We start from the raw sequence: 13223 nt of genomic DNA, 5'->3' as shown, positions 1-13223 counted from the left end.
GACTCTTCTCCTAGACCACTGCTCAGTGCTACTGACGGCCCTCCAGGACACTGTCTGGCATCCCCCACGGCGGGGGGAGCCCTAGGCCTGCGTGGACACAGGCTCGGGAGCTCCAAAACCACCTCCACGCGGGAGGCTCTGGCACCTGTCTTGCTCTGCGTGTGGCAGCTACTTCTGGACCCTGATGGTAGCTGGCCCGACGGTGGCTTTCTTCAGGCTGGCGCACGTGCCTCTTCCCTCCCTGCCTGAGCCTTCCCCACTGCTGCTGAGGCACGTGACACTGCTGGACTTGCTCAGTGTCCACGCCCCGGAGCCGGCTGGCCCAGCCAGGCGTACAGAGCTGCTGACCTGTGCGCACTCGCACACCTACCCCTCATGCTATGTGGCCCTGGCTTCCCCACAGCTGTCCTGGAAGGGTAGGGGAGTTCATGTCCTCTGGAGTGAATCTGATTAATGGAAGACAGCAGATGGGAAGGCTCTGCCTGATAAATTGTCTATTCCTCATTCTGATGGGCTATTCGGAGATGCGATGTTTCCGTATAATCTCCCCAGAGAGTGTGTCATGACCGAGTCGTACGTTCTGATAGATGGTGGCCAGGTCAGCATCCTCTATCTGCTCTCCCTCGTCCCCCGCCTCACTTTTCTTTTTCCTTCAGTCTTATTGCATTTGGGTTGCAACTGCCTTTCTCCAGTAAAGTGTTGACATACAACATTTGCCCCGGGCTCTGTTTTCTAGGTAGCACAGGTGGACACAATGATAATGGTAATAATAATTCCTTTCACGTATTGAGAGTATACTGTTTGGCCGCTGTATCATCTCCCTGAATCTTCATACTATCCCTATTAAGCAGGTATTATTTTTATCCTCATTTTAAAGATAAGGAAACGGAAGCTCAGAGAAGTTAAGGAACATGCTCATGGCTGCACAGCAAGTAAGTAGCAAAAACGAAGATTTAATATAGCTTAAAAAATGGATTCTTTCAACTCCAGAACCTGACCTCTAAGCCACCCTTAAAGAAAGTTGGCTGTAACTTGTAGAAATACCAAGGAAACATGAGTCTCTGCAAGGAGCTGCCTGCGAGAGACTCCAAAGGATTCCCGGGGAGCCCACCGAGACCCTCCGAAGAGAGCCCTGGTGTACTCACGTTGTAAACGCTGGGTTGTACTTTGCACCTCGGTAGTAGGAGTAGAGATTGAACATCCCAATCATGAAGGCCACAAATACCATGATGAAAATGACCATGAACTTGAAGATATCTTTCACGGTTCTCCCCAGTGAGATCTGCAGGGGCCCAAAACTCTCGTTGGCTGGCAGGATGTACGCAATTCGAGAGAAGCTCAGCACGACAGCGATCGCATACAGCCCTTCTGATATGATCTGAGGGTCTGAAGGCCACCACTTGTCCCTGGCTGAAAGAAAACAATCTGGGTTACTTATCGCAGGGAGACAGGATCTGCTGTGCTGACTTTTCTCTGGCGGAGAAACCAGTTAGGCATCTTTCGAGGTGGCTGACCTCATCATTGCCATTCCTGCCCTTGTCTTGAAGTTGATCCCAATACACTGAAGGTGTCACCCTCCCTCTGGGAATGTGCTGGTCCATCTGCTGGGAACACCCTGCCCTCACTTGAAGGCCGCTTCATTCATACTCATCCTTTAAGACTCTGGTCAGGTGTCAGCTCTCTCAGGAAGCCTTCTGTGACTCCCACAACCTGGGACAGGCTCCCCATTCCTCTCTTTGCTCCTGCAGTATCCTGTGCACCCTCTGTCATGGACCTTTCCATGCTGCTCACTCTTCTGTCCTCCTTGCCCGTGTTTGAGCTCCACCAGCCGAGGATGTCCCATCCACTGGGGAAGCATCATGGGGAAGTAGTGGCGAGGAGCATGGGCTTGGAGTCAGACAGACCCAAGGTTGACAGTGTGGCTGTATGAATGCCAGCAAGTCAATTAACCTTTTGGAACCGGATTTTCTCCATTTGTAAATTGGGGATAATAACATCAACCTCACAGAGCTGTCATGAGGATGAAACGCAACCCTATATATGTAAAGTGCTTAGCATAGGGTCTCACACACAGCAGGTGTTGCTAAATGTTTGTTAAATGACTGACGGAAATACCACAAGTTTGGACTGGCCACAAATCAGAACACACGAGCCCACGCAAGGGCCAGGAATCTGGATCTTGCCTGAGAAAATGCTCTTGGGTTTTGTTTCTCAGGCTGTGTATGTCTGGAAGAGTTGTTCTGGGTTTCAGCGAAGGTCTCCAATATGGCGACCAGTCATCCAGGTTTGCCATGACAGCCCTGTTCCAGGTGGCAAGAGTCCTGGGACTGGTCCTGGGCTGTGGAGTTTCTGCTTGTGGCCTCTTGTGTGGGTCTGAGCTGTCCAGAGTGTATTCCTACAGCAGAACAAAGCTGTGAAGTGTTCCTATGGCACAAGGAGTGGCATCCATCACTAATAAGGCTCCCTGCTATGTGTCAGGACACACAGTGGTTCTCTGGTGAGGGCAGCATCTTCATCCTTGGGAACTGTATGTGGGTGCCTGCAGTTATCACAATGCTGGGGCAGGAATATTACTGAGATGCTAATACCCTGCAATGCTCTAGACAGACCTGTACCATGAAAATTGCTCTGCTGAAAAAGCCAAGGGTCTCCCTGTTGAGAAATGCTAAGTGAAACTTAAATTGAGAAACACTGAGAAACTGAAATTAGCTCTTACATGTACATTAGCTGTAATTTTAGTGACAGCCCTGTAGAGTAGATATTATTATTGCCATTTGCAAGATTGGATTAGGGGTATGGGGTCCTTGTCATAGCCAGGTAAATGCAGATAGCAAGGAGATTACATAGCAATTCTTGGCAACCCCAAGGGAAATGAAGGAGGAATTTTATCCTTTATTTTCAAGGCTAGACTGTGTTAAACAATTATAATAATAAAGAGCAGCAAGAAACCTTTAGTAAGGGAACCCAGGCCTCTATTTGCTACAAAGTTTCACGTAGTGTATTCTAAATTACATTTGGAAATACAATAAAATTATAGACTCTATGTTCTCATCAAGTTCATAACTCAGAAGTCCAGGAAAGACAAGTAAGGAGAACAAATTATGTTTTTCCAATATATCTGTCACCCTCCAAGGATAAATAACACATTTGGGTAACATGAAATAAGACTTGGCTTCTACAAAGAGACACCAAAAAGGAATTTCTTTTTCTCCCCCATCCTATAATTTACATATTAAACCTCAGCTGTAATAATAAAAGCCACTTCTATTATCTAGTAAGATAGATTTAGCTGTCCTCGGACCCCGGTGACTAGGTCAGGACTTCTAGTAAAAAAGTGTTCTACTTGGACTGGCTTGTAAGAGTTACAATGGGTGTAAAAGCAAAGAGCAGTGTGATGATTCAGACAAAGGGATTTTCTTCTTTTTGGAGCTCTTTCCATGAGAAAAATTGCCCTATCACAACCTGGAAAATTGGAATCTGCCTATTTGGAGCTGTAGAGGTTGGAAGGCACCACTGCCTTGCTGGCCACCAGGGGGCTCTCTCGCTCCACAACTGGAGCACAAGGGACCACTATGAGCCAAAAGATTTCCAAGGGCACAGGGTGAACCTCAAAGCAAGGGCAACAATGTGCAGTACTTTGCAGTTGGGTGAGACCTTAACACAATCCTTAATAGGAACAGAAGTCACAAGTGGACAATACTGCAGCCTGAATCAGGGCATTAAGAAAAATATCCAATTTAGTATCAAGATTCTCTCATCTTTCATTGATGAACCCTGAATGGCCCAGAGGGGAAAATATACAAGCCCATTTGGCCTTTAACAAATCTGAATTTGCTAAACCAATCAACAAAGAGTGAATGGTTTGTAATACGAGAAGACTCCCCGTTTCTCAGGAGGTGTGTCCTTACCACATTTACGTGTGACATAATCTGTGCAACATGATCTATATAGAATATGGGTAGCAACTACTGTGGTAAATGGCCGGCCCTTGGCAGCTCACTGCTTTACCTGACCACAAACATTTTTGAGGACACAGGAGCCATGTGACTTCATCTAACAGGACTTTTGACACTCAAACCCTTCAGATGTAGCAGCGGCCATTAATGAATGCCTAAGTGTCCAGCTAATTTACTGGGAACAATAAAAGAGATCTTTCTTCTCTCCACTCCTCTTTCTCTTTTAGAACAGTAAGTACCGTGTTAGAGCAGGAAAATGAACCAATAGGCAGTATTGATAATAACTGTTACCATTTAGTGAACATTTAATATTTTCAGAGCACGGTGCAAAATTCTTCATATGCACTATTTAATCTGTAAAACACACTTTTTGACTTGGGTATTATCCTGGTTTTACTTATGAGAAAATAAAGGCTCAGAAAAGTTAAGTAAACAAAAGTCTCAGAGTAAGCTATAGAAGTAGGGTTTGAATCCACGTGTAACTCCAAAGCCTGGCGACATAAGTACTGTGCCATTCTGCATGGTTTTCAATTCATGTTGGGCCAGGATCCCTTGCTATCCAAGGCATTCCTGTATTTCTGAGAACATTGTGAGTCCTGCCATGGAAACCCATTTCATCATCTGTAAAATAGGGACAGAAAAGGCCTTTTGCAAGGATTGGAGTTTATGGTATAATATGTCTATACAGTTCCTGGCACCTAGTAAGTCCTCAATAAATGGATGCTACAACTCTTACTCTTCCTAAATTTTCAATCTACTACCTCACACTGTATGGCCTTGCGTTTGAAAGAATTAAGGCATCTCCAAAAAACTACTTTGGCCACGAGAAAGGAACTTTTGAATTGGGGAATCAAGGGCCTATCTTTGCACGAAACACAGGGATCCAATATAGAAGGACATTTCTTCCATCTCTACATTTCCCCTTAGTGCTCCTGGATCCACACCAGAAACGAGATCTTTGGGGATGCCTGGGTGGCTCAGGTCATTATCCCAGGGTCCTAGGATCGAGTCCCACATTGGGCTCCTTGTTCAGCAGGGAGCCTGCTTCTCCCTCTGCCTGCCGCTCTCCCTGCTTGTGTGCTCTCTCTCTCTCTCTCTCACAAATAAATAAATAAATAAAATCTTTAAAAAAAAAGAGATCTTTGTTTTAAAAAAGAGAAAAAAAAGAAACTCCCTGAAACGTTCCAAGATCCTTTCCAAAACAAATCTATCCTTCTTAACACATAAAAAAATAGTCACTAATTCCACGTTCTATGAAGCTCGCTGTGCTGCACGAAGTAGGAGTGTTTGGGAGGGGGATCTGCACATGGAGTGGCGCTAAGAGCCCGTGGCCACGCCCCGGGAGCGTGGGGCGGGACACGGCGGAGCACCGCCCTCCGGCTCACCGTAGGTGAAGTACGCCACTTCCGGCGGAAGTGAGACGTTGTGCAGCGTGTCGTCCTGCACGTGTTGGTCCACGTACAGCTGGGCCTCGCTGGCCTTCAGGAAGGCCATGAACCTGGCGGTGAAGGAGGCCACGAAGATGGACAGCATCCCGAAATCCAGCAGGTTCCACAGGTGCAGCACGTACTCCCGCGGCCCCTCCTCCCAGATTTCCTTGCATTCGGACCAAATCATTCCTGAGGGAGAGTGAGAAGGTCAGGCTCGTTTTCCAGTTCCCTTGGCATTTGTGACCACAGCGGGGCACGGAGAGAACCAGGGGACGAATGTAAACGTGAGCTCTTGAGAGCTGAGAATGTTCGTAGCCAGCAGCAAACGGAAACCTGTCTTCAAAGGCAGATTTAGAAACAGGAAATTCTCAGACCGCGTGAAGACGTGTCACCTGCCCCTCTGCTTACAGATAAACCATCTCCAGAAGTGAGGAGAGGGTTCTCATCCTCTCATAGATTCTTGGAGGTAATGTAGGAGAAATAGAGCGTCCAACATTTGTGCATTTTAAGAACTGAGAGGTCTTAAGGAATCGTCCAGTTCTAAATGAAATGTAAGGAAACTGAGGTCCGAAAATGGGAAAGGGCTTTTTGAAGGTCCCATATGTGACCTAGAACCCCGTTCTCCTAACTTCCACATTCGAACACGTTCTATATTTTGGTGATCGTTTCAGTGAACATTAGGTTTGGGTCGTTAGTTTTTTTAACTTGCTGGATTTTAAAAACATACGTCTTAATTGTTGCATATTAAATAACGTAGAGGTATGTAAACAAAATGTTGCTAGTTCCGCTACCTCATCTCTAAGCCAGCCTTGCGAGGTGACCTAGAGTAACAGTTTGGTGTGTATCCCTCTATACCTGTGCTGTCAATATGGTGGCCACTAATCACATGTGGATATTGAGCACTTGAAATGTGGCTGTTTGAATGAGAGGTGATGTATAAGTGTAATAAACCATACCAGATATCAAAGACTTCATAAAAAGTAAAATATCTAAATTTTTTTATATCAATCACACATTGAAGTGACAATATTTTAGATAAATTGGGTTAAATATTAATTTTACTATTTTTATTATGAGTCTACTAGAAAATTTAAAATTAATTATGTGGCTTATGTATGACTTGCACTATATTTCTATTAACTACTGCTATTCTCTATCTTCATCTTAATTGATTGTTAAAAATGAAATGATTTAGATTATTAAAACTTAATGATTCAATAACATTTTGAGCACTTCCTATGTGCCAGGCACTGTTTTGTGTATGTATATATTAACTCAGTTAAATCTTTGCAACAATACCATGAAGTACATCCTTTTATCTCAGTTTTATAGCTAATGTTTCATTAGGTACAGAGAGTTGTTCTGTGCCCAGCTAGGAAGCAGGAGATCTGGGATTTGAATCTAGGAGGTCTGCCCCAGTCATCTGTGCTCTTGACCACTATGTTATTCTGCCTCTTCAGGAGATAAAATTGGATTCAAAACTAGTAATGTGTAGAAAAGATTCTTGAATATTTTGTAAATGACATTAGGGAGTCTCTGTAGCTACTCAAACCTGGGAAAGAGCTGATGCAGAACCAGCCCATGCTATGCACTACACTTAGCCTGCATACTTAGGAGGTAATGTAGTAAGAGAACGGCTAAGTGGTTGGTGAGTGAAACGGTTTCACTCACCACCTACTCACTCCCAAAAAGTTAACACTGCCTGCCTCTTTTGGCACTTCCCTGGCTTCTATGCATCAGACATGAGGGCTTGCCTTCCCCATAGCCTCTTCCCTCTCTCACTGGCCCTCCTCATCCTCCTTTGTTGCTTCTCATCCTCCAACTCCCCCATCCCTTAAAGGCTGTTGCTTTCCAAGGTTTTGGCCATTCTCGTTTTTCCCTCTGTCCTTGAGTAAGGATGTCCACCCTTGCAGCTTTGTCCTTCATTTCCTTGCAGATGTCCCACAAGTAAATAATCTCCAATTTTTCTTAGGTGCTTGAAAGCTGTATTTCCACTATACAGAGAGACCGCTCTAAGTGGATGTCCTGCCAGTGCCAGAAATACTCCATATCCTAAGTTGGCCTCCCCATCCCTCCCTACCTCAGTCCCACCATTGCCCACTACCCCCTCTCTTGCAGTCCTGACTCCTCAGGCTGTCCCCATGGATCACGGCAGTTCTGCAGATCCTCCTCTGGTGGACTCCCAGATCCATCCTGCTCTCTCACTTTTCACTTCTTTCTCCTGACCTCCTCAAGTACAGGTTGGATCATGGTCACTTACCCCGGCAGTATACTCCTCAACCCTAAGATAAAGTCCAGACTGCAGAGCTGGGCTGTCAGAGCTTCCTGTGATCTCTGTCTGTGTCCATACATCCTGGATTTCAGCAAAGGAGGTCTCCCCAGCAGTCCCCCAACAGTTCCCACCCCAGCCAATTGCTGGTGTTCCTTTTTCTGTCTCCTCCAGACCTCAAGCCCAAGCACACTGGCAGATGACCACATTATAATACAGTGGCCTTTGAGGACTTAGCTGCCTACGAAGCCTGGAGTCAAGGATGATACCAGGAGCTGACAAACAGTCATGGGCACAGAAGCATGGCTATCTTGGTCACAGGGCAAGCATGGCTGACTTGGTCATCTGGCCATACTAGATCATCTCTCCTCTGCCCAGGGACAGTTTTAATCAGAGTTTTCCCTTTTCTGGTGAAAGTGGTCCATTATATAGGAGGAATTGAAACTAAATGTTTCTCTAAGGAGAAAAGTAATTTGAGAGCATCTGTTTAGAGGAATTGTGGCTTTGTTTGATGAAATAGATTCTAAGATCAGCATGTCTGTATCACATCAGAGTCTGCACAATAGGAAATATCCCAAAACATTGCAGGTTTGTTTACAAGACACCCCCACTCCCCACCTTGCCTTTTTTTTTTTCTTCGCAAACCACCCTTCTCAAGCTTACCCTTTCAAAATTTGTATGGTAATTCAGCAAAGTAATAATTTTCTTAACATTGAAATTACTTTCAATTGGGCCAGTTCGAATAGATATTTTAGAAATGTTTTTAGAAAAACCATTACAGGCTGGAAGAAGTAATGTTTATTGCTCTTGGCTACCCTCAAATTAAAATTCCTGATGTCTTTGTGGAAGTGCTTTTAGCTGGGCACTAGGACAGTTGCAGGCTATGACTTAGGGCTGTCACTGGCCTTAATTCAGGAAGCCCTGGGTTCAGGTTCTAGCTTTGGCCACCTACTGGGTATGTGACCTTAGAAAAGTCTCTTGATATTCTTGGAATTTAGGGGTAATTTCAAGCACCAAAAGTTCTATGAATCTGAAATGCAAATTGCTTATAGAAAACTGACTTTTTGGACCAATATAAGTAGCTTCTCATTGGGTATTGCAAATCATTTCCTCCATAGTCAAATGCCCTTGTCAGTTTTACTAGATTTAAATATTAACTCACTCAGGCTAATTTAAATTATTCTAAGGCCATGAGTAAAAGCATGGGCCCAAGGGTTTGAGCAGCAGGAATGCTTAATGAAAGAAGAAACATGTGAAATTAAGTACTTTAGTGAGTGAAATTAGGCCCCTTACTTCCAAGGGGCTGAGGGTAGGTCAGCATTTTCTATCCAAAGCTGAGTGTGACAGTCTCTTGCCTCCAGCTTGTCAATCAGAGGAGTGTTTAGAGCCCAGGGGCTCAGGAGTAAGGATGCTGGGCACTGGAACCTCCTTCAGGCAAAATCCCCTTCACTCAGGGATGCCCCGGAGCCCAGAGAACAAGGTCACTGATAATTAATGAGGGTGGCTGACGGTGGAACAGGCTGGGAAGCCTTGGGGGAAAGGAGTAGCTTCATTTGGGCAAGTTCTGAATAACGGCCTGCAGGCTGCTGAGATGGAGCTTGTCAGTTCAAAAGGGGGTTCACTCCCATCCCTGCTTCAGGTGCTATTTTGAAGGGATCCCCCGTCAGAATCCTGTGAGACTTTAAATATGCACATTCCTTAAGTGGTCCTGACCCCAGGGCATCCTCTACTCTGTCCCAGGGTCCTCAGCAAAGCAGACTTCGGAGACCACCTCCTGGGAGGCCTGTTGGTCCTTTCAGGTCAGCTTCTCATTATTGGGCGGATGTTCTGTGAACTCACAGGAGGGAGAATATGCCCTCAAGCTCTGACATCCAAATACTATCTCAGTGGCAGGTCCTTTGCAACAAATCTGGGCCTCATACATATTTGGAATTCAGTTGATGATATTAATAGATTTAAAAATTTCTCAACAAAGCTCTTCCTCTTTCTCTTCTCTCATTTCAGTAGTTAGTAAGTGTTGTGCACCTGCTAGGTGCCAGGCCCTGTGCTCAGCACTTGAGCAACAGTAAACCTTCCTAATAGCATGATAGCTGGTTAAACTGTAATTATCTCCACCTTACAGGTGAAAAAACTTATGTATGAAGATGGCAAGTACGTTGTCCAAAGGCACACAGGCACTGCAGGACCTTGCTCTCCGCTGGGCTGTCACCTACCATGCGCTCTACTAGGCACAAGCTTACTCTGACTGGTTGGGAACTCATCCACCCACTTAATAGACGTTGTTGAGTGCTGACTCAGTGCCGGCCACCATTCTAGGGACACCACAACCAAGATGAAAGCCCTTCCCTAGCAAGCTCAGCCTAGCACTGGAGACAAATGTATCACAAGCAATGATGAATGCTCCGGGGTGACAGATGCTGTAATGAAAATGCCCAGGGATTGTTTGTGGAGACACGGATAAGAGCAGACAGTGTTATAATCATGAGACCCAGCAGAGTTCCCGGAACAACTTGTATTTGTTCACTGATGGAGTGAATTCATGGAGGAGGTGACACTTGGTGTGAGGAACCAGGAGTTAGGTCAAGGAGTAGGGGCTGGCATAGAGTTCCAGATAGTGGCCATGGGAGTGTGGGTGGACAGGCTCTTCCAGGGGACTTGAAGAGGCTGACGATTGGTAGCAGGGAAGGTTAGTGAAGGCCCAAGTAGACCATCAATAGGCTTCCTTCAGGCCATGAGGGGGAGACAGGGCTTCACCCTGAGCAGCTAGATAATCCTGAAAGGTGATAAGCAGAGCAGATACCTGGTCTCACTTGATGGGAGAAACTTTGGAAAGATGACTGGAGCGGTCTGCTTGGAAATTGATCTGAATAAATGAAGAAACCATCAAAACAATGAATTAGGTGAGGAACCCAGCCCATAGGATTTTATAAGTTCATTCTTGGCCAAACTTCGCTGTGTGATCCTGGAGCCAAGACTTAGCACTGCCTTTGGAGAGTTTATAACCCTGGTGGGTGGGGTGAGGGGGAGTTTGATCCTAACATTTTACACACGTGAAAAGTGAAATTCAGACAGGCAGGGCCACCAAGGAGAAAGGGACACAGGACTGGGTTTTCTGACACCCAGTCCCAAGCTCTTTTCTGCAGCCCTTTAAGTGTATTTTCCTACTATGCTGGGCATTTACAACTCCACTCCACTTGCAATGCTGGGACGTCTGTTTAAGAAAACACTGCCAGGGTCTAAGAGTGGTGCAGAACACATCTTCGGACATGAGTGTATTCCTAGATGGAGAAATGGCATGCATTGTGGAGAGACTTCCTGCCCTCCAAGCCTGATGGCTTTCTGGGAACTGCTCATGTTGTTCCACAGTCCTCTGATGAGTGTCTCTGGGGCCACAATGTCCCACTGAAAAGTGTTATTATAAGCTCTTACAACTACCCCAGGGTTGCTGTTGATACAGGCAAGAAAGAGGTTCCTGTGGTATGAACTGATCCTGGAGGTTCTCCAGGCTGCAAGGAGTGATGGTCCCTGGTTCACAGAGTCCTCCCGAAAGCAGCTCATTTGGCTGCACTACAGAACACACATGTCTACTAGCAAATTTATCCCTCCTCCCTGTCATACTCTTCTCTTGCTTTCCTTAATACTGTGTCCTGGCTTTTCTTCTATCTCTGGGTGTGTCTTCTTAGTCTCCTTGTGCCTCTCTGCTCCCATGCCTTAAATCTCTTGGATTGACAATCTAGGATTTCCCCCCGAGTCCCATTGGTAATCAACTAAAGCATCTGGAGTGAAGGAAGAATATATTTCTGATTGGTTTTGACCTTTCCACAGAACTGTACAGCAGAATAAGAACAAACCTACATGCCTAGTAGGAGAGGCTTGGGGAAGTAAGTTAGAATATTGTCACCCGATGTGGTCATTGAAAGTGGTCATTGGGGAAACCACATGGCCAGGTGGAGAGAGGGCTAACAAAAGATGAAAAGAGTCAACTACAGATTTATATGATTACAGAAATGTTAATATTAATAGAGACAGGAGGAAACAAAGGAAAGCATGTAGTTTGGTCAGAGACGTTAACTGTTAGGAAGAAAAGGAGCATGGGGAATAGGACAGTCAGGGTGGAGGAACTTGCGGCTTTAAAGAGGTTGGTTTATAAAGGCCTCACTTTGAAGGAGATTTTTGAGCAGAGACCTGAGGAGGTGAGGGAGTGAGCCATGCGTTATCTTTGGGAAGAGCTCTCAGGCAGAGGGGACAGCCCCAGCAAAGGTTCTGAGGTAGAAACAGTGTGCAGCAAGGAAGCCAGTGGGGCTGAAACAGAGCGAGTGAAGTGGGAAGTGGTGGGAGATGAAAGCACAGAGATGGGGTGGAGAGATGGAGAGGTGGAGGGCATTGTAGGCCATTATAATGGCATTGGTGTCACTCTGAGGGAGATGGGACGCCACTGAAGAATTTTGAGGCAAAGAGGGACAAAACCTGATTGAATTTTAAATGGATCACTCTAGCTTCTGGGCTGAGAATATACTGAGGCCTGGGGGTGGGAAGGACAGAAGCAGGCCACCTGGAGAAGGCTGTTCACCTCTTTGTGGCCGCCGTCTTCATCCATGAAAGGAGCAGGTTGGACTTGCTAGGGTCCTAAGGTTCTTTTTAGCCCTCGGGCAGCTTCTGGTAGAGAAGGAGTAATAGTGTTCTTATAATCAGTCTGTCCACAGTCCTGCATTTATGAATATGATACGTTATGGGAGAAAAGATGGTGCTGCTCTGTATCTAGCTGATCACGGGCTGCCTGGCAGTGTAGAATTTGGAGATTCTGTCGGTAGGGGCCTCATGCCACTTGAAGCCTCTCCATGTCTGAGCAGAGGGTAGATCAGACTGTAGCCTTCAGGGCGTGCCAGTAGTGCACACGGTGTTCAAGGGCTTTCTCTCAAAGATTAGTGCTAACTTGTAGTAAGTAAGGAGCTCCAGAGTGTATTTAGGGATAAGATAATGTTAGTCAGGGGCGCCTGGGTGGCTCAGTTGTTAGGCGTCTGCCTTCGGCTCAGGTCATGATCCCAGGGTCCTGGGATCGAGTCCCGCATCGGGCTCCCTGCTCCACGGGAAGCCTGCTTCTCCCTCTCCCACTCCCCCTGCTTGTGTTCCCTCTCTCACTGTGTCTCTCTCTGTCAAATAAATAAAATCTTTAAAAAAATAAAATTAAATTAAAAAAAAGATACTGTTAGTCATATTTTATAGCGGCTTCCCCAGTATCTGGCACAGTGCCTGATATTTAGTATAATGCCTAATAACTAGAAAATATTTATTGAGAGAAGAATTGAGAAAGTAGAAGAAATATCCGAAAACTTCCCCATTGCCCCCCCGCTGTTATCTAGCGAGCCACCTGCTCTGTGGCCTCACCTCCAGCTTCCCTCCTGGTACAGTAGGAGTCCACAGTCCTGTTAAGGCCGGGTCCTCCACTTGCTTCCTGGATCCCATCCCCTCTGGCTACTTAGGGACTTAGCTTCCAGATTCAATGGTGAGGTCTCAGGCCTCATGTTACCTGATCTGTCGGCATTCGATGTAAGTCATCACTCCCTGCTT

At 45.9% G+C, this 13223-nt stretch overlaps 1 protein-coding gene across 1 annotated transcript in view; it reads right to left on the bottom strand.

Moving 5' to 3' along the window:
- TRPC7 (transient receptor potential cation channel subfamily C member 7) overlaps window positions 1–13223 on the bottom strand; it is a 294068-nt gene that overhangs the window by 29998 nt on the left and 250847 nt on the right. Inside the window, exons 7-8 of the mRNA XM_036114313.2 lie at window positions 5342–5575; window positions 1146–1410 (exon numbers count right to left, since the gene is read on the bottom strand). Of these exons, the coding sequence (XP_035970206.2) occupies window positions 1146–1410; window positions 5342–5575 (499 nt within the window). The remainder of the gene's footprint in view (window positions 1–1145; window positions 1411–5341; window positions 5576–13223) is intronic.

The sequence above is a fragment of the Halichoerus grypus genome, chromosome 2 (assembly GCF_964656455.1).
Source record: "Halichoerus grypus chromosome 2, mHalGry1.hap1.1, whole genome shotgun sequence".
Taxonomy (NCBI): Eukaryota; Metazoa; Chordata; class Mammalia; order Carnivora; family Phocidae; genus Halichoerus; species Halichoerus grypus.
Note: the sequence above shows the minus strand (reverse complement) of the source record. Positions and strands in the feature narration are given on the sequence as shown.